The sequence below is a fragment of the Saccopteryx bilineata genome, chromosome 2, assembly GCF_036850765.1.
Source record: "Saccopteryx bilineata isolate mSacBil1 chromosome 2, mSacBil1_pri_phased_curated, whole genome shotgun sequence".
NCBI lineage: Eukaryota > Metazoa > Chordata > Mammalia > Chiroptera > Emballonuridae > Saccopteryx > Saccopteryx bilineata.
Window position 1 is genome coordinate 366009588 of NC_089491.1, and position 17839 is coordinate 366027426.

At 42.3% G+C, this 17839-nt stretch overlaps 3 protein-coding genes across 10 annotated transcripts in view; 2 read left to right on the forward strand and 1 right to left on the reverse strand.

The window, feature by feature from the left end:
• ATAD5 (ATPase family AAA domain containing 5) overlaps positions 1–2183 on the forward strand; it is a 57987-nt gene extending 55804 nt beyond the window's left edge. The window contains exons 22-23 of the mRNA XM_066263288.1: positions 32–190; positions 285–2183. Coding sequence (XP_066119385.1) covers positions 32–190; positions 285–363 — 238 coding nt within the window. The 3' untranslated portion in view covers positions 364–2183. The remainder of the gene's footprint in view (positions 1–31; positions 191–284) is intronic.
• Positions 1–17839, forward strand: part of ADAP2 (ArfGAP with dual PH domains 2) — a 123011-nt gene that overhangs the window by 55928 nt on the left and 49244 nt on the right. The gene's annotated exons all lie outside the window — the stretch shown is intronic.
• Positions 2308–14836, reverse strand: TEFM (transcription elongation factor, mitochondrial). Of its 3 annotated transcripts, none has more exons than XM_066263302.1 (4): positions 14769–14836; positions 12317–12780; positions 6339–6488; positions 2308–5098 (listed from the first exon to the last, which is right to left on the reverse strand). In XM_066263302.1, exons 1-4 carry the CDS (start codon positions 14797–14799, stop codon positions 4817–4819), a joined length of 927 nt encoding a protein of 308 aa, XP_066119399.1. In that variant the 5' UTR covers positions 14800–14836; the 3' UTR covers positions 2308–4816. The 3 variants fall into 3 exon arrangements, with proteins under 3 accessions (XP_066119399.1, XP_066119396.1, XP_066119398.1); XM_066263299.1 differs by having other exon boundaries at positions 2308–5254; XM_066263301.1 differs by having other exon boundaries at positions 2308–5254; positions 12317–12776; positions 14764–14820.

The window sequence follows — 17839 nt, forward strand, 5'->3', positions numbered from 1 at the left end:
TTAAAAGTAATGCATTACTTTCAATTCACAGTTCTGCTTGGAAAAGGATAGCTGTCATTAAAAGTGTATTTTCTAACCGATCTCTTCTGAACCTGAGCAATAGACAAGCTAGTATAATTGAATACTTGCCAACTCTTCGAAACATTTGTAGAACTGAAAAGTTAAAAGAACAAGGAAAGAGTAAAAGAAGGTAAAGATTCTATAAATACAACATTTTAGATAGCTATTTCAAGATTAATATTGAAATATTAATATTAAATGGTTTTTCCTTATAATTTTGACAGGTTCCTGCACTACCTTGAAGGAATCCACCTTAACATTTCAAAAGATACTGTGAACACTTTGGCAGCTGACTTCCCTTAATATTCCACATTAACAGTACCTTGTACAGCTTATTATATGGTCGTTAAGATACATTTTTATGTTGTTTTTTTTGTGGGAGTTTATATCAGTGTACATTTAAAAGACTATTTGTATATTTTTTATTAGTGTGCAAATATTTAAAATGAAAACATTGGAGTTACAAATTATTTATGATGCAGTGGTATTCTTTTTAAAATTCTTCTGTATCACCTGATTTAGCTTTGTTGGAGCATTGTTGTATGTGAGTGAGCTGTTTCTAGGATATAGAGTTCACTAAAGTATTCCTAAAGATGTTTCAATGCTAAACTAATCAGTACGTTCTCCCTTTCCTGGTACCTTTAACCCACCTCTCTCCAACCAGTGTCACTACGCTGTTAAGTTGTAAATATGAATCTCATAGATGATTTTTATTTAAAATATGAATCTTTTAAATACATTTATATAATCCAGAATGCAAAATTTCATATATAATGCATAAGAAAACTTCCTATGAAAATGTTTCATTTTTCAAAAAGATCTTCCTGATAATTTAATTTTAGGTACCCTCCTCCAGCATATTTTACTATTGAATGTTGACAAAGTGAAATCAAAATTATGAATTGCTGTTTTCATAAATATTTTTTAGCAACCATACATGTGATATATTGTATATTTTGCCAATTCAAATCACTTATCTTGTACATTTTTCTTGTATTTTTCTATCATTGATGTTTTATTTCATAAAGATATTAATGAAGTTTATGTATCTCCTTTGGAAAAGTATTTAATGCTATTCCTTAAAAATGTAACAGAGGGCCCTGGCCAGTTGGCTTAGTGGTAAAGCGTCAGCCAAGTGTGTGGATGTCCTGGGTTCGACTCCCAGTTGGCACACAGGAGAAGTGACATCTGCTTCTCCACCCCTCCTCTTCCCCTTTCTCTCTTGCCTCTTCCCACATTCCTGGCTCAATTGGTCTGAGCACATCAGTCCCGGATGTTGAGGATGGCTCTGAACAGACGGATTCTACTATTGGATTTCTTTATTTATTTTTTACTCATTTTAGAGAGTGGAGAGAAAGAGAGAAGGGGGGAGGAGCAGAATGTATCAGCTCCCATATGTGCCTTGAGCAGGCAATCCCAGTCTTTTGAATAGGTGACCCCAATATTCTCGGTTGACGCTTTATTCACTGTACCACCAGGGTCATGCCTTTTGGTTTTTATTTTTTGGGTTTTTTTTTTTTAAGATTTTATTTATTGATTTTTTAAAGAGGAGAGAGAAGAGGGGAGGAGCAGGAAGCATCAACTCCCATATGTGCCTTGACCAGGCAATTCCAGTGTTCAAGGATTTCTAAATAATAGCCATTTCTACTTAAGGTTATGTTTTTGGAGAAAATATGTATTTTTATTTTTTTATATTTAATAATTGAATTTATTGGGGTGACACTGGTTAACAAAATTATACAGGTTTCAGGTACCCAATTCTACAATACCTTCCCACCTGCCTATGTATCTTTAATTACAAGACTTTAAAATACCACATTTCACTTAAAATTATTTTGCAATTAGATAATCAGGTGTACCTGAAAATAGTTTCGTGTTTGAAGTGTTTATTATTAGCTTAATATTCAGTTACATTATCAGGTGAATTACATTTTTACCTCGAAAGGTAAGGATCCTAATATTGTACAGTTGAAAAATAGTTGTATAACTGCTTAAAATGTGTATGAAGATATGTTTTTACCTATTTAACCTATTTGTATTGATAGTATGTTGATTTATTAAAGGCTAAAACTAAAAGGCTTTTTATCCAATATGTATATAGGAATTCCAGATATAATCATCTGGGTAAATAAGGAAATTGTATAGGTTTGGATATAGACTATAACATACTGGAGCTGAGGCATTTTTTTTTAATTCCATAGAATTTTTAATAACTTCAACATAATTTGGGTAAAATTTCTTTCTCAGTTCTTTTTTTTTTTTTTTTTTGTTTGTTTTTTTTTGTATTTTTCTGAAGCTGGAAACGAGGAGAGACAGTCAGACAGACTCCCGCATGCGCCTGACCGGGATCCACCCGGCATGCCCACCAGGGGGTGACGCTCTGCCCACCAGGGGGCGATGCTCTGCGACAACCAGAGCCACTCCAGCGCCTGGGGCAGAGGCCAAGGAGCCATCCCCAGCGCCCGGGCCATCTTTGCTCCAATGGAGCCTTGGCTGCGGGAGGGGAAGAGAGAGACAGAGAGGAAGGAGAGGGGGAGGGGTGGAGAAGCAGATTGGCACTTCTCCTGTGTGCCCTGGCCGGGAATCGAACCCGGGACTTCTGCACGCCAGGCCGATGCTCTACCACTGAGCCAACTGGCCAGGGCCTTTTCTCAGTTCTTAAAGGTGATTAATTCCTGTTAAATTTAGATTAATTTTTATGATTTAAAAACAAATTTTGATGACTTTTCAATATTTAATATCCTAGCCTATAAATGTCTAAGAGTCACATTTTCACTTATAGCTATTTACAGAAATATGTGGGAATTAGATCACCATGTGTCTTTCATGAACAACTGGATGGTTGGTGAGGCTATTTACCAAAGTAAAACAGTAGCAAAGGAGGGGATTTGGAGGAAGAAAATGGTTTTTTAATTTTATTTATTTTTATTTTTCTGAAGTGAGAAGCTAGGAGACAGAGACAGACTCCCACATGTGCCCAACCGGGATCTTCCGAGTAAGCCCACTAGGGGGCAACACTCTGCCCATCTGGGGCATTGCTCCATTGCAACTAGAGCCATCCTCAGTGCCTGGGCTAACTTTGCTCCAGTGGAGCCTTTGCTGGAGGGGAAGAGAAAGACAGAGAGGAAGGAGAGGAGGAGAGGTGGAGAAGCATATGGGCGCCTCTCCTGTGTGCCCTGGCTGGGAATCAAACCCATGACATCTACACGCAGGGCCGACACTGTACCACTGAGCCAACCGGCCAGGGCAAGAATGGTTTTAGACATGTATAGTTTGAGATATCTACATTTCCAAGGTAGAGATGTTTATGTTTACAACAATGAATGAGGGTGAGTAAAGTAGGTTTACGGTTGGGAGTACATGAAACAGTTTACTCTTGTATTATTATTTATTTATTTTTAAATTTCTTTTAATTTTATTGAAAAGGAGAGAGAGAAATATTGATCTATCGTTCTACTTATTCATGCATTCACTGGTTGACTCGTGTATGTGCTTTGACTAGGAATCAAACCCACAACCCTGGCATGTTGGGATGATACTCTAACCAACTGAGCTAACCTGCCAGGGCTTACTGTTTAGTTTTTGTTTGTTTGTTTTTTGTGAGACAGAGAGAGGGACAGATAGGGACAGACAGACAGGAAGGGAGAGAGATGAGAAGCATCAATTCTTTGTTGCGGCATCTTAGTTGTTCACTGATTGCTTTCTCTTATGTGCTACAGCAGACCAAGTGACCCCTTGCTTAAACCAGCGACCTTGGGCTCAAGCTGGTGAGCCTTGCTCAAACCAGATGAGCCTGTGTTCAAGCTGGCGACCCCAGGGTCTCGAACCCAGGTCCATTGTGTCCCAATCTGACACTATCCCCTGCGCCACCTCCTGCTCAGGCTTCTTGTTTAGTTTTGTAGTGAATGTTTTCCCATATGAACAGCTGTACACCTCCGTTGCCCGCCCCTGTAACTGTAGAGGTGTACATGTGCACGGCAACAAGTTTCAATCAAGAATATACCTGACTCTGAGGGAGTCAGGAGATGCTGAGAGGGAACACTTCCACTTATTTTATATATTTATGATTCTTTGAATTTTTCCCCAAAATTACATTTCACTTTTAGATTAAAGAAGACTTAATGCTTGACATCAAAGAGACTTGGGTTCAGTACAAGTGAGACATAACAAAGGCCTGAACTACAACAGATAATATGGAAAATGGAGAAATGTGGGAAAATAAGTGTTACTTTTCTCAAAAGATGGTTAGTCAAGTAAAAGATTTCAGTGACATAATGCGTCTGTTAGACAAAGCTTGTTTATTCTGGGCTTGATAGATTGAGCCTTTGGAGGCAGTGTGTCAAACCACATTCTGTTTATAGAATAAGAGGATTCATCAAGCTGTGTTATCAGTTATGTTTAGCTTTATTCCCACAATGAACACCACCCAGGAAAACTCACTATTCCCTATTTCAGCAAATTCTTTAGATGGTACTTGCTTTTTAAGGGAAGATAATTTTGTTTCATGTTTTGCCTACTTAGAAGGTATCTTACTGTTTAATAAACCTAAAAGGTATAAAATCTCATAAAATATTTATGGATTTGACCCTGGCGTATTATTGTTTAAACCATTCAACAGCCAAAAATCTGACTTTAAACATTAAATACACACAAACATTTTCTCCTCCATTAGCATGGATGTCAAAACAGTTGGTTTTTACAACTTCAAACCTAACAAATACAATGTTAGAGCAGATAACATATAAATTACCAGAAGTTAAGGTTCAGTGTCAAACACTACTAATTCATAGAAGGCAACAGCTTGTAATAATGAATCATACAACTCTTCTATTCTGTTTCGTTCAGTGGATGAAAACATCTGTCTGTAGTGGACTATCTTGTCTGGTGGGAAGAACACCCGCGGCTCTTCCTTCAGGACAGAGTCTAAGAGGAACTGCTTCACTAGTTCTTTTCCACTAGTCCGGGTGTCACGAACCATCAGTTCAAAGTGTTTCCCCACTGCATTTCGGTTCATGCTCAGCACCTGATGCTGGCCACCCTGGGAAAAAGTTGTATTTAATAAGACATACAGCATGGCTTCCATGATATGCAAATGTAACAGTACAGGAAACAGAGTTGAATTCTGAAGTGAAAGTCCTGTTTTTTCCAAAACATAGAAGTCAGCTTTAGGCATCTTTGAAATGACTGAAGAAATCTTTAAAAAATAAAATAAAATAAATGAGCAGAAATTATTGTTTGGGTTCCCTCTCTGTCCCACTTCTATTTTAAAAGTAAAGTTACATAACATTTTATTGCTGATAATTTTGAAATACATAATTGAAAAATACTTTATAAGAGTGTCAAGACAGGCAATTCTGGTTAGATGAGCTAAGACAAACTTAGTCGTTAGTACTACTTTATTCATCTGTAAAGTGGGTTCATAATTTCTAAAATCTATATTGACTTTAAGGTTAGGCAAGTTAAAACTTTTATTAACTTTTAAAAAATTTCTGTGGTTCGGTTCGAATAACTAGCCTAAAATCAGTCAACTATACCTGACTGAAAATATCAAATGCTTGATTGAACCAGTTTTCATAGGTATAATCAGAATGATATTTACTGCCCAACTCACAAGCTTTCAATGACTCAAATGAGAGTAAGTAATAGCATTTTAAAAAATAAACTTTATGGCCTTGGCCGGTTGGCTCAGTGGTGGAGCGTTGGCCTGGTGTGCGGGAGTCCCGGGTTCGATTCCCGGCCAGGTGCTCATCTGCTACTCCACCCCTCCCCCTCTCCTTCCTCTCTGTCTCTTTCTTCCCCTCCCGCAGCCAAGGCTCCATTGGAGCAGGGATGCCCCTGGCGCTGAGGATGGCTCTGTGGCCTCTGCCTCAGGTGCTGGAATGGCTCTGGATGCAACAGAGCGACGCCCCCTGGTGGGCATGCCGGGTGGATCCCGGTCGGGCACATGCAGGAGTCTGTCTGTCTCCCCGTTTCCAGCTTCGGAAAAATGCAAAATAAATAAATAAACTTTATGAAGATAGTGATTTAATTGTATAACATTTAGAATAATGTAGTTTACCTTTTTTTTCAGTATCTTTTTCTATATAGAGATTTCTTAAAATAAATGATTCAATTTTTTAATAAGTCACTGGTGATGGAAAATGATTGGAATAGGTGAGTGATAAGTACCAAAAGAAAATCCCTCAACTCAACTATTTCATTACATTCCTTTTGGACTAGTAGATTAAACTATAAAAGGATCTTTTACCAGGTAGTAATCAGAGGTGTAAGCACCTTACCTCTTCTAAATAGACAGATGACACGTATGTTCCTTTCATCAACCGGCAGCATTCACTGTGCTGCCAGTCCAACACTGCCAATTTACGGTCAAGGTGAGCCCAGGCAATTCTTCGAGTACCAAAAACAACAGATACGATACTATTAACTGCCTACAAGAAAAAGCCTGATTTAATTACAGGTTTAAACATTTTGACAGACAAAATTTAAGCTACAAAGTCAGAAAGTCAAATTAGTTTATGTGGTAGAAATATATTGACAGCTTATGAACTGAGAATTGTTCAAGAAATGCAGGAGCAATTACCTAAAGGTAACCAGTAGCATTCAGTTCTCAGCACCTGGCTCAAGATAGGCATTCACATGTTGCTGAGGACTGCTACATACTGGAGAACCAGAAGCATAGCCACACATTATATCACAATACAACTTACACTCTAAAGAAAAGGAATGGGCCTGACCAGGTGGTGGCGCAGTGGATAGAGCGTTGGACTGGGATGCAGAGGACCCAGAGGTCGCCAGCTTGAGCGCAGGCTCATCTGGTTTGAGCAAAAGCTCACCAGCTTGGACCCAAGGTCGCTGGCTCGAGCAAGGGGTTACTTGGGCAGCTGAAGGCCCGCGGTCAAGGCACATATGAGAAAGCAATCAATGAACAACTAAGGACTCGCAAGGAAAAACTGATGATTGATGCTTATCTCTCTCCATTCCTGTCTGTCTGTCCCTGTCTATCCCTCTCTCTGACTCTCTCTCTGTCCCTGTAAAAAAAAAAAAAAGAAAAAAAAAAAGGAATGGTCAGGGAGGACCTAATACAGAGGGCTAGGAGAATGAGTAAAATAGTAAACGGGAAGTTATTTCACCCAGATGTCCACATAGATGGTCTGGTTTGACACCTGACAGGCAGTGAAATAAGAGTATAAGATGGAAAGGGACAGAGCGGTGGACAGATTTCTACAAAAAGTAACTTTATCCTGAGAGCTACAGAGAGCCACCAAAGCATATACCATTTAACCGTAACATGAGATTTGCATTTCAGAAAGAACCAGGCAGTGGCGCAGTGGATAGAGCATCGGACTGGGATGCTGAGGACCCAGGTGAGAAAGCAATCAATGAACAACTAGGGTGTCGCAACAAAAAACTGATGATTGATGCTTCTCATCTCTCTCCATTCCTGTCTGTCTGTCCCTATCTATCCCTCTCTCTGACTCTCTATTTGTAAAAAAAAAAAGAAAAAAAAAAGGATCATGGGACAGCTGCGTGAAAGATGAAGGCTAAACTAGAGGTAGGGGTTTGTGTTGGGTATCTCTTACATGACAAAGTATTAAGAATCTAAGACAGTAACAGAAGGACAAGAGACAGGTCAATGAAAATGGGAGCAGAAGTGACATGTGGGATGTCAAGGAGGACAACTACAGTTTTATTGCAGTGACTGTATGGCATCATTAATCCAGATGATCATAGGAACCAGATAAGCTTGGGAAGGTTGGGGGAGTTTTTTACTGTACTGAGTTCAGATTGCCTTCTAAGGGGAGATGTATAATAGGTAACTAGATACATGGATTTAGCTCTGTGCCAAGACTGGGCTGGACATATAGTACAATGGCATCACCTCACTCCCACATTTAGTTATATGTACAAATAAGTTAACATGCAGATAAACAGAAACATTTCATAATTCTATACTCATCTCTCTCACTGCTAAGGAATGGATAAACATCCATTAAAAGCAGAATGGTTTTGGGCCCTGGCTGGTTGGCTCAGTGGTAGAGCATCAGCCCCATGTGTGGATGTCCCAGGTTTGAGTCCAGGTCAGGGAAAACAGGAAAAGCACCAACTGCTCCACCTTCCCCCTACAGACTTCTTTCTCCCTCCCCTTCTTCTGCAGCCATAGCTCAATTGATTTGAGCAAGTTGGCCTTGGTCCTGGGTGCTGAGGATGGCTTGGTGGCCTCTGGCACTAAAAATAGCTCAGTTGCCAAGCAATGGTGCAGTGCCCCAGATGGGCAGAGCATCACCTCATAGGGGACTTGCTGCGTGGATCCTGGTCAGGGCGCATGCAGGAGTCTGTCTCTCTGCTTCCCCTGTTCTCAATTAAATTTAAAAAATAGTTTGGATGCCCAGACATCTACAAAATACAGTCCTTTTGGTTCCTTTCTTTAACTCAGTGATTCTCAAGGTTTCATGTGCATAAGAATTACTGAACCAAGTTGCCTACAGTACTTCATGGACAAATTTTTTTTTTTTTAATTTTTTAAAGACTATTCATTTTAGAGAGGGGAGAGAGCAAGAGACTGAGAGAGAGAGAGACAGAGAGGGAGAGAAAGGGGGGAGGAGCAAGAAGCATCAACTCCCATATGTGCTTTGACCAGGCAAGCCCAGGGTTTTGAACCAGTGACCTCAGCATTCCAGGTTGATACTTTATCCACTGTGCCACCACAGGTAAAGCGACAAAAGATTTTTTTTTTCATTTTATTTATTCATTTTTAGAGGGGGGAGAGAGGGGGGGAAGAGAGAGAGAGAGAAGGGAGGAGGAGCTGGAAGCATCAACTTCCATATGTGCCTTGACCAGGCAAGCCTAGGGTTTTGAACCGGTGACCTCAGTGTTTCCAAGTCGACGCTTTATCCACTGTGCTACCACAGGTCAGGCGACAAAAGATTTTTTTAAAGGACTTTCCTGCATGATTTTCTCCATACAAACTGACTTTAGAACCAAGCCCTCCAAATGCTATTTGACGCTCATAAAACGCAACTCCACTATAATCTGAGTATAAATCGTAGTTTTAGCCATAAAATTAAATGAAAATCTAAATCCTGAAAAAGTTGGTTGAAATATGTACCAGATCACCTGCAGCAAGAGTTCTATCAGGGTCCATGGATGGACTTAATGAAATCTCCAAGTCCTTTGAAAGTATCTGCAACATTCTTTTTTTTCTAAAAGGATCCATAGCTTTCATCAGGTTTTCTTCCTTTTTTTAAATGTTATTTACTGGTTTTAGAGAGAGAGGGAGAGAGACAGGCAGACAGAAACACTGATCTGTTCCTATACATGCTATAGCTGGAGAGCAAACCTGCGGCCTTTGCACATGCGGACGATGCTCTAACCAACCAAGCTATCTGGCCAGGTTTATTTTCTTTTTTGGGGGAGAGAGGAGGAGAGGCAGTGAGAAGCATCAACTCAGTTGCTGCAGGGGGTGCTCAAGCAGAGTCAGTGACCTCTAGCTGAAGCCAGCAACCTTTGGGCTCAAACCAGCAATTTTGAGATCATGTTGATTCCACACTCAAGACAGTGACCCTGCACTCAAGCAGGTAACCTTGAGGATTCAAACTGGGGACCTCAGCATTCCAGGTCTATGCTCGATCCACTGCGCCACCACTGGTCAGGCCATTGGGTTTTCAAAAACTATCCGTAATACCCCCCAAACTGACAACAGTGGTACATAAAAAACTGTGCTTATTGTTATAGGATAAGAATATTTATCAATTAAACCTATATATGTTATATGTCAGTTACATCTCAAAGCTGGGGGAAAATATATATATATTTTTTTGAAAATTTTTTTATTTATTCATTTTTAGAGAGGAGAGAGAAACAGAGAGAGAGAAGGGGGGAGGAGCAGGAAGCATCAACTCCCATATGTGCCTTGACCAGGCAAGCCCAGGGTTTCGAACTGGCGAGCTCAGCATTTCCAGGTCGATGCTTTATCCACTGAGCCACCACAGGTCAGGCAAAAATATATATTTTTAATGTATTGATTTTAGACAGAAAGGGAGACAGACTGACAAAATACAGATCTGTTTCTGTATATGCCCTGACGGGATTGGACTGCAACCTTTGCATATTGGGACAATGCTCTAACCAATCAAGCTGTCCAGCCAGGGTAAAAAAAAATTTTTTTTATCAAGTAATGCAATACAGGACTTAAATTCCTACAGGGTTCAATGTCTGACATTAAGACAACACTGAAAAAGATGCTTTTTAAAGGGGTAGGGGGTAAGAAAATAACTTTAAATCCTGCTGGGAAGACTGGTATAATGTCCTAAAGTTACTCTCTTAATTTCTCATTACTCTCAACATAACTGTCAGACGCAGCCAGGTAGCTCAACATTCTTTTAAATAAACCTTGCACAGACCTACTTCTCTATCTACATCACTGCTTTTTCTTCCTAGAATGCCCTCATCTTCCAGCTAGCCTAATTCTCTCCCTCAAAGATCAAGTTGAGTTCTTCCAGTAAACGTTCCCCAACAGTCCCAGCCCAGGGTTCTCTCTCCTCTGACCTGCTAATTTATCATCTTTACATCTCATTCTTTTTTTTTTTAAGTGAGAAGAAGGGATATAGTGAGACAGATTTCCACATGTGCCCTGCCCAGGATTCACCTGGCAACCCCAATCTAGGGCCGATGCTCAATCAACCAAGCTATTTTTAGCTCCTGAGGCTCATCCAGTGGACCGATTTGAGCCACTGGCTGTGGAAGGAGGAGGGGGAAAGAAGCAGATGGTCACTTCTCTTGTATACCCTGACCAAACGTCCATATGCCAGGCCGACACTATCCGTTGAGCCAACTGTCCAGGACTCATCTGATTCTTTGGTATTGATCACATACTACTTTGTATAATAAGTTATCTATTAATATGTGTACATCTGGACCCACCAACTAAACTATAAGCTGCCAGAAGAACCTGGTCTTGGTGCCTAGAATAGTGCTTTGCAAAGTAGGCTCTGAAATATAAGGTCTACCGGAAAGTTCTGTCCGTTTCTATCACAACAAGTTTCGACACGTAAGCACATGTTTATTTGGGGCATGTGTGCCTCTCTATTTTTATCACTTAATGTATACATACTGACGTAGCAAATTAACTAAAACAAAGTTGATTCACATTAGTCTTATGTGTGAAGTGATAGTGTACCCATGGCTACTGATAAAGTTCATTTACACCACTAGTTTTTACGAATTTCAACAAGGAAGAAATGCTACAGAAGCATGTCTGTCACATCCACCATATTCCCCAGACTTAGCACCCTCTGGCTATAACTTGTTTTTGTCCTTACAAAATTTTTTGAAGGGCAAAAAATTCAAAAATAAAGAAGATATCAAACAAGCACTGGTTCAATTTTTCGCATCAAAAGGTAAAACAGCCTGACCTGTGGTGGCACAGTGGATAAAAGTGTTGACCTGGAAACACTGAGGTCGCCAGTTCAAAACTCTGGACCTGCCTGGTCAAGGCACATATGGGAGTTGATGCTTCTTGCTCCTCCCTTCTCTCTCTCCTTCTCTCTCTCCTCTCTAAAATGAATAAAAATATTAAAAAAAAAAAAAAGATAAAACATTTTTCAAAAATGGGATATACAAATTGCCCTCATGCTGGCAAGAAATCATTAATAACGGCAATTATATTATTTAATAAAGTCTATTGACGGTAAGAAAAGTTTGTATTTTTTAATTCCAAAAACGGACAGAACTTTCCGGTAGACCTTTAGGCAAATAACACATTAAGAAAAAGGTGCCTCAGGCACTGAGGACGGCTCCATAGCCTCCAACTCAGGCTCTAGAATGGCTCCAGCCCCAACGGAGCAATGTCCCAGATGGGCAGAGCATCGCCCCCTGGTGGGCATGCCAGGTAGATCCCTGACAGGCACATGTGGGAATCTGTTTCTCTGCCTCCCTGCTTCTCACTTCAGAAAAATACAAAAAGAAAAAGGGGCCTGACCAGGCGGTGGCACAATGGATACAGCATTGGACTGGGACACAGTGGGCCCAGGTTTGAAACCCCGAGGTCACCAGCTTGAGCTCAAGGTCACTGGCTTGAGCAAGGGGTCACTCAGTCTGCTGTAGCCCCTGCCACCCCTCAAGGCATATATGAGAAAGCAATCAATGAACAAATAAGATGCTGCAACAAAGAATTGATGCTTCTCATCTCTCTCCCTTCCTGTCTCTCTGTTCCTATCTGTCCCTCTCTCTGTCACCAAAAAAAAGAAAAAGGATATACCTTAAGTCTCTCTCTTTCTATTTCTGGTTTGATGAGCTTTCTCAAGAGCCGGTTTTCCTGTGATTTTCTTTTCTTCCCTCCAGTCTCTAGACAAAGAATGGAATTACAAACTTGAACGGTAGTTTTATACTGGAACAAGGGCACAGTCATTAAACTTTCCAAATTTTGAAATGGTCCGAACTTTTCTCGGTGCTGTATGATATTGATGGATTTTCTTCCACGAAGCAATTTGAAAGCTTCAAGTTCTTTATTAGATGCTGTATTCAACACACGCAAGATAGAAGCCTGCTGTTCTGAAGAGAAGAGCTTGTGAAGGGCATTTCCAGACTCCTTTGTATTTTTGTCGTCGAAAGCAATGTCAGGAGTAATTTTCTTGGGTGCAGTGGATTTTTTCCGACAACAGGAATTATGTAGGGCTTGGAACAAGGATGACCCTAATCGTAACGGAAAAAATCTCCACCTCCCTAGAAGAAGAATTTAGCAAAATGTAAGTTGGGATATTCTACTTCCTTAGTGTTACTTGCATCTGGACCAGAACCTTTGCAAAGTGACATAGACTTTCCCATAATTTAAGAACTAGTGGGGCATATTAAGTTCTCCTGGAGAATCATTAAAATAAGTTGTTTTAGCCTGACCTTTGGTGGCAAAGTGAATAAAGCGTCGACCTGGAATGTTCAGGTCACTAGTTCAAAACCCCGGATTGCCCATTTAAGGCACGTAGGTGAAACAACTATGAGTTTATGCTTCCCACTCCTCCCCCTGCTTTTCTCTATATCCTTTCTCTAAAATCAATAAAAATCTAAAAAAATAGTTTTAAAAACATATCTATATGTAATTAAATAATAGGGCTTTTTGTTGTTTTTACCCATGTCTTCTTTTTTTTTTCTTTTGCTTTTTTGTATTTCTCTGAAGTTGGAAATGGGGAGGCAGTCAGATAGACTCCCGCATGCGCCTGACCGGGATCCACCCGGCAAGCCCACCAGCCATTCCAGCACCTGAGGCAGAGGCCATAGAGCCATCCTCAGCGCCTGGGCCAACTTTGCTCCAACGGAGCTTTGGCTGCGGGAGGGGAAGAGAGAGACAGAGAGGAAGGAGAGGGGGAGGGATGGGGAAGCAGATGGGCACTTCTCCTGTGTGCCCTGGCCGGGAATCAAACCCGGGACTCCTACACGCCAGGCTGACGCTCTACCACTGAGCCAACCGGCCAGGGCCATATCTTCTGATTTTTGTGAATATGTTCTAAGTTTTACTACCTAGAAATCTTACTTTACGTCCATCAAGAAGTGTGGCTTTAAAACAATTTCAACTACTTAACATTTTTGACATTTTTTTAAAAATTATTTTTATTTATTAATTTTAGAGAGAGAGACAGAGAAAGATAGAAGGGTGGGAGAGCAGGAAGCATCAACACCCAAATGTGCCTTGACCAAGCAAGCCCAGGGTTTTTGAACTGGCGACCTCATGGTTCCAGGTCAGTGCTTGATCCACTGCGCCACCACAGGTCAGGCCATTTTTGACATTTTTAAGTGCAGAGGAATCTCTTTTTAATTATTATCTCGTTAAGAACATTCACTTTCACTACTTCGCAGGTGGAACCAAATAAAATAAAAAATTTTAAGTTTATTATAAATGTTTTAGTTTTGGCTGACTGGTAGATTTTAGAACGATTTTTATTTTCTAATGTACACTGTCCAAGATTTCTACCATAATTATGTTTCCAAACAGAGGAAAACCTATATAAGAAACAATTTTATAAAATCAATGTGAGCGGCCCTGGCCGGTTTGCTCAGTGGTAGAGCGTCGGCCTGGCGTGCAGGAGTCCCGGGTTCGATTCCCGGCCAGGGCACACAGGAGAAGCACCCATCTGCTTCTCCACCCATCCCCCTCTCCTTCCTCTCTGTCTCTCTCTTCCCCTCCCGCAGCCAAGGCTCCATTGGAGCAAAGATGGCCCGGGCGCTGGGGATGGCTCCATGGCCTCTGCCTCAGGCGCTAGAGTGGCTCTGGTCGCAGCAGAGCGACGCCCCGGAGGGGCAGAGCATCGCCCCCTGGTGGGCAGAGCATCGCCCCCTGGTGGGCGTGCCGAGTGGATTCCGGTCGGGCGCATGCGGGAGTCTGACTGTCTCCCCGTTTCCAGCTTCAGAAAAATACAAAAAAAAAAAAAAAAAAAAAAAGTGAGGTCACTCTGATACTGCAGCCACAGGAAAACAGTCCAGAGGGGTTTGCAAGCGACTATTAGAAGCTGAGCCCGCCGCCCCGTCCGGGAAGGAGCCATTCACGGACCCCTAGTACTATTGCAGCACAATCGCTCCAAGGCTCGGGGACCAAAACCGACCCGTCGGTTCAAGTGGGACTCCAAGAGGGAGACTTGGACATAGGACCTGAGAGAGGAACTACTCCAGGAGCTAGGGCTAAGGGCAGACGGGAAGTAAACCCAGTATTCCAGGCACCCTACCTCCTGCCACGAGTACGCTAGAGACATTCATCCTCCAAGTCCTATTAGTGTGTTCTCACTGTTCTTCCTCCACTGACTTCCGGTTCCGGCGCGCTTCTCCCGCAAGTGCCCGGCCGCAACGGCGGAAAGATTCCGGGCGCAACGGCGTTCCGAGGCAGGCCAGAGGTCAGTGCCTCTGAGCCGCGGGCGGGCGGGCTGCGGTTGGGCTGCGGGGGTCTCGAGCCCTTGGTGGTCTGCAATCTTCTTCTACTGCGCCCGGGAAACGTTCCGGCTCCGACCGACCCTTGACAGTAGCTGCGCCGAATCTCTGAGAAGAAAAGGACTAGCTAGGCCAGTTTTAGCCTGCAGTTGACGAGGTTTCTCCTTCGAGGAGACTCCCTGGGTTTATTCGTTTATTCTAGACACAGAAATTGATGAGCTCCTACGGGGGCCCCGCCTGAGTCTCGTGTGGGGGCTTCAACATTTAACAAAAAAATAATAATAATAATAAATAAATCCCAATACCAGTTAAAATGAAATAATTGAGAATGAAATAACTGAGAGAGGTGCCAGGTGTTTTAGGAGCTCAGCAGGGAAACGGTACGCAGGCAGTGGGTCAGGGAAGGAGGAGTAGTAAGAGGAGGTGGCTTTGGCACTGGACCATGACAGTAGGAGCATCATTCCTTTAGGGAGGAAAGGAGGGAGATGAAGCTCTCGCTATATTTGGTTGGGCCTTGATTGCAGGATGGAGAGCCACCAGGTAGCCGGAAGTCACTGAGGGTTTTATGAAGTCAGACTGGAGGTGTGTTTTTAGAAAACTGGCAGTATATAGAAGTGTAAGGCTGGGTTGGAGGAGAAGAGGTTGGGAGCGAGATGAGGATCTGGGAAGCTAGTGTATCTTCCCATGGGACAGGTAACCCGAAGGAACTGAAATTAGGAAGTGTAAGATTTGGAAAGAAAGGATTCTTTCTAGAACATAGGGGGACTTTAGCTAGTTTTGTGAAAAACTGGGAAGTCAGGAGGAAGGTGGCTTTTGGAGGGAAAGTGGAGTTTGTGTTTTTATGAGATAGCAATGCCTGTGTAGCTATTATCCACGAGGCAGTGGAGATGTGAGAAATTTGAAGCATTCTTAAGAATTACTCACGGGAATTCTATAAAGCCTGCCAATTTCAGGGGAACTTAGGAATCTAACCAGAAACAAAAATAAACTTTTTGTCAAAAATCCTCCAAATTAAAAAAAAAATCCTCCAAATCAATAGGAAATTACTTTCTTTTATCTTTCTGGCTTGTACCACTTAATGAAGTGTCATGAGTTGAACTGTATCCCTCCAAAAAGATATGATGAAATCCTAGTCCTCAGTACCTCAGAACATGACCTCATTTGGAAATAGGGTTATTGCAGATGTAATTAGTTAAATTAAAAATAAGGTCACACTGGAATGTGTGAGTGCTGGGTGTGGGGGTGGCGCTGGCTAATTCAATATGACTGGTGTCCTAATAACAAGATGACCATATGAATGCCATGTAAGGATGGCACCAGGAGAGAACCATGGAAGAGATTTACTCTCAGAAGGAATCAACCATGCCAACACCCTGATTTGAGATTTCCAGCCTCCAGAACTGTGAGGAATAAGTTTCTGTTGTTTTAAGCCACCAAGCTTGTGGTCATTTGTTACAGCAGCCACAGGAAACAATACATGAGGCCATAGGAGCCCTGGTGATCGATGCTTTCGAGACAATATCATCCACTGGCAAGGTGCAACAAATCACTTGCTACCTACACAACCTCAGACTGTTTCTTATCTTCTCTGAGTTTCAGCTTCCTCATTTGTGAAATGAAGATAATTGTACCAGCCTCATATTACTGCTAAGAGGATCCCTCGTTAGAAACTGGATGCAGAGAACGTGACATTTAATAAGGGTTCAATAAATGTGACTTCCTCATTAAAGTGTTACCTCTTCATGGGAGCCAATTACCAGTGAACTTAAGGGGAAACTCCCACATTCTTCAGAGCATTCATTCAGAATTACTTTGACCAGAGTCTGGAAGTGGTAGAAAAGTGGTTGCAACCACTGTGCATGATTTCCTATAAACCAGAATGGGTACAGTCAAAGTGAAAGTCGTCATCTTCCCCAGGAGCCAGCTCCTTCTCACTTCTTTGGTTTTGTGGCCCAGATGAAGATTTCCTTGGCTCTTCTCATTCCTTTAGCCATTATGTCTAGCTTTCTATGTCTTTTAAAGTTTTTTTTTGTTTTTTGTTTTTTGTTTTTGTTTTTTTTTAACCACAACCCAGGGCATATAGATATCCGTGTCAAACAACTGCTTCATTAAAAAATACTTGTGTTGCCCTGGCCGGTTGGCTCAGCGGTAGATTGTCGGCCTGGCGTGCAGGGGACCCAGGTTCGATTCCCGGCCAGGGCACATAGGAGAAGCGCCCATTTGCTTCTCCACCCCCCCCCTTCCTCTCTGTCTCTCTCTTCCCCTCCCGCAGCCAAGGCTCCATTGGAGCAGAGATGGCCCGGGCGCTGGGGATGGCTCCTTGGCCTCTGCCCCAGGCGCTAGAGTGGCTCTGGTCCATGCAGAACGACGCCCCGGAGGGGCAGAGCATCGCCCCCTGGTGGGCTGAGCTTCGCCCTTGGTGGGCGTGCCGGGTGGATCCCGGTGGGGCGCATGCGGGAGTCTGTCTGACCGTCTCTCCCCGTTTCCAGCTTCAGAAAAATACAAAAAAAAATAATAATACTTGTGTTGCCTCACCAAGCGGTGGCGCAGTGGATAGAGCATCAGACTGGGATGCGGAAGACCCAGGTTCGAGACCCCAAGGTTGCCAGTTTGAGCGCAGGCTCATCTGGCTTGAGCAAAAAGCTCACCAGCTTGGACCCAAGGTCGCTGGCTCGAGCAAGGGGTTATTCGGTCTGCTGAAGGCCCACGGTCAAGGCACATATGAGAAAGCAATCAATGAACAACTAAGGTGTCACAATGCGCAACGAAAAACTAATAATTGATGCTTCTCATCTCTCTCCATTCCTGTCTGTCTGTCCTAGTCTATCCCCCACTCTGACTCTCTCTCTGTCTCTGTAAAAAAATAAATAAA

Excerpts from the sequence above, each read along its gene's own strand:
- TEFM (XM_066263299.1), bottom strand. The coding sequence starts at position 14,799 with ATGAATGTCTCTAGCGTACTCGTGGCAGGAG. Across the intron at positions 12,781-14,768 it reads TAGCGTACTCGTGGCAGGAG|GGAGGTGGAGATTTTTTCCG; the intron begins GTAGGGTGCCTG and ends TTCTTCTTCTAG. Across the intron at positions 6,489-12,316 it reads TAGAAAGAGAGAGACTTAAG|GCAGTTAATAGTATCGTATC; the intron begins GTATATCCTTTT and ends TTTTTCTTGTAG.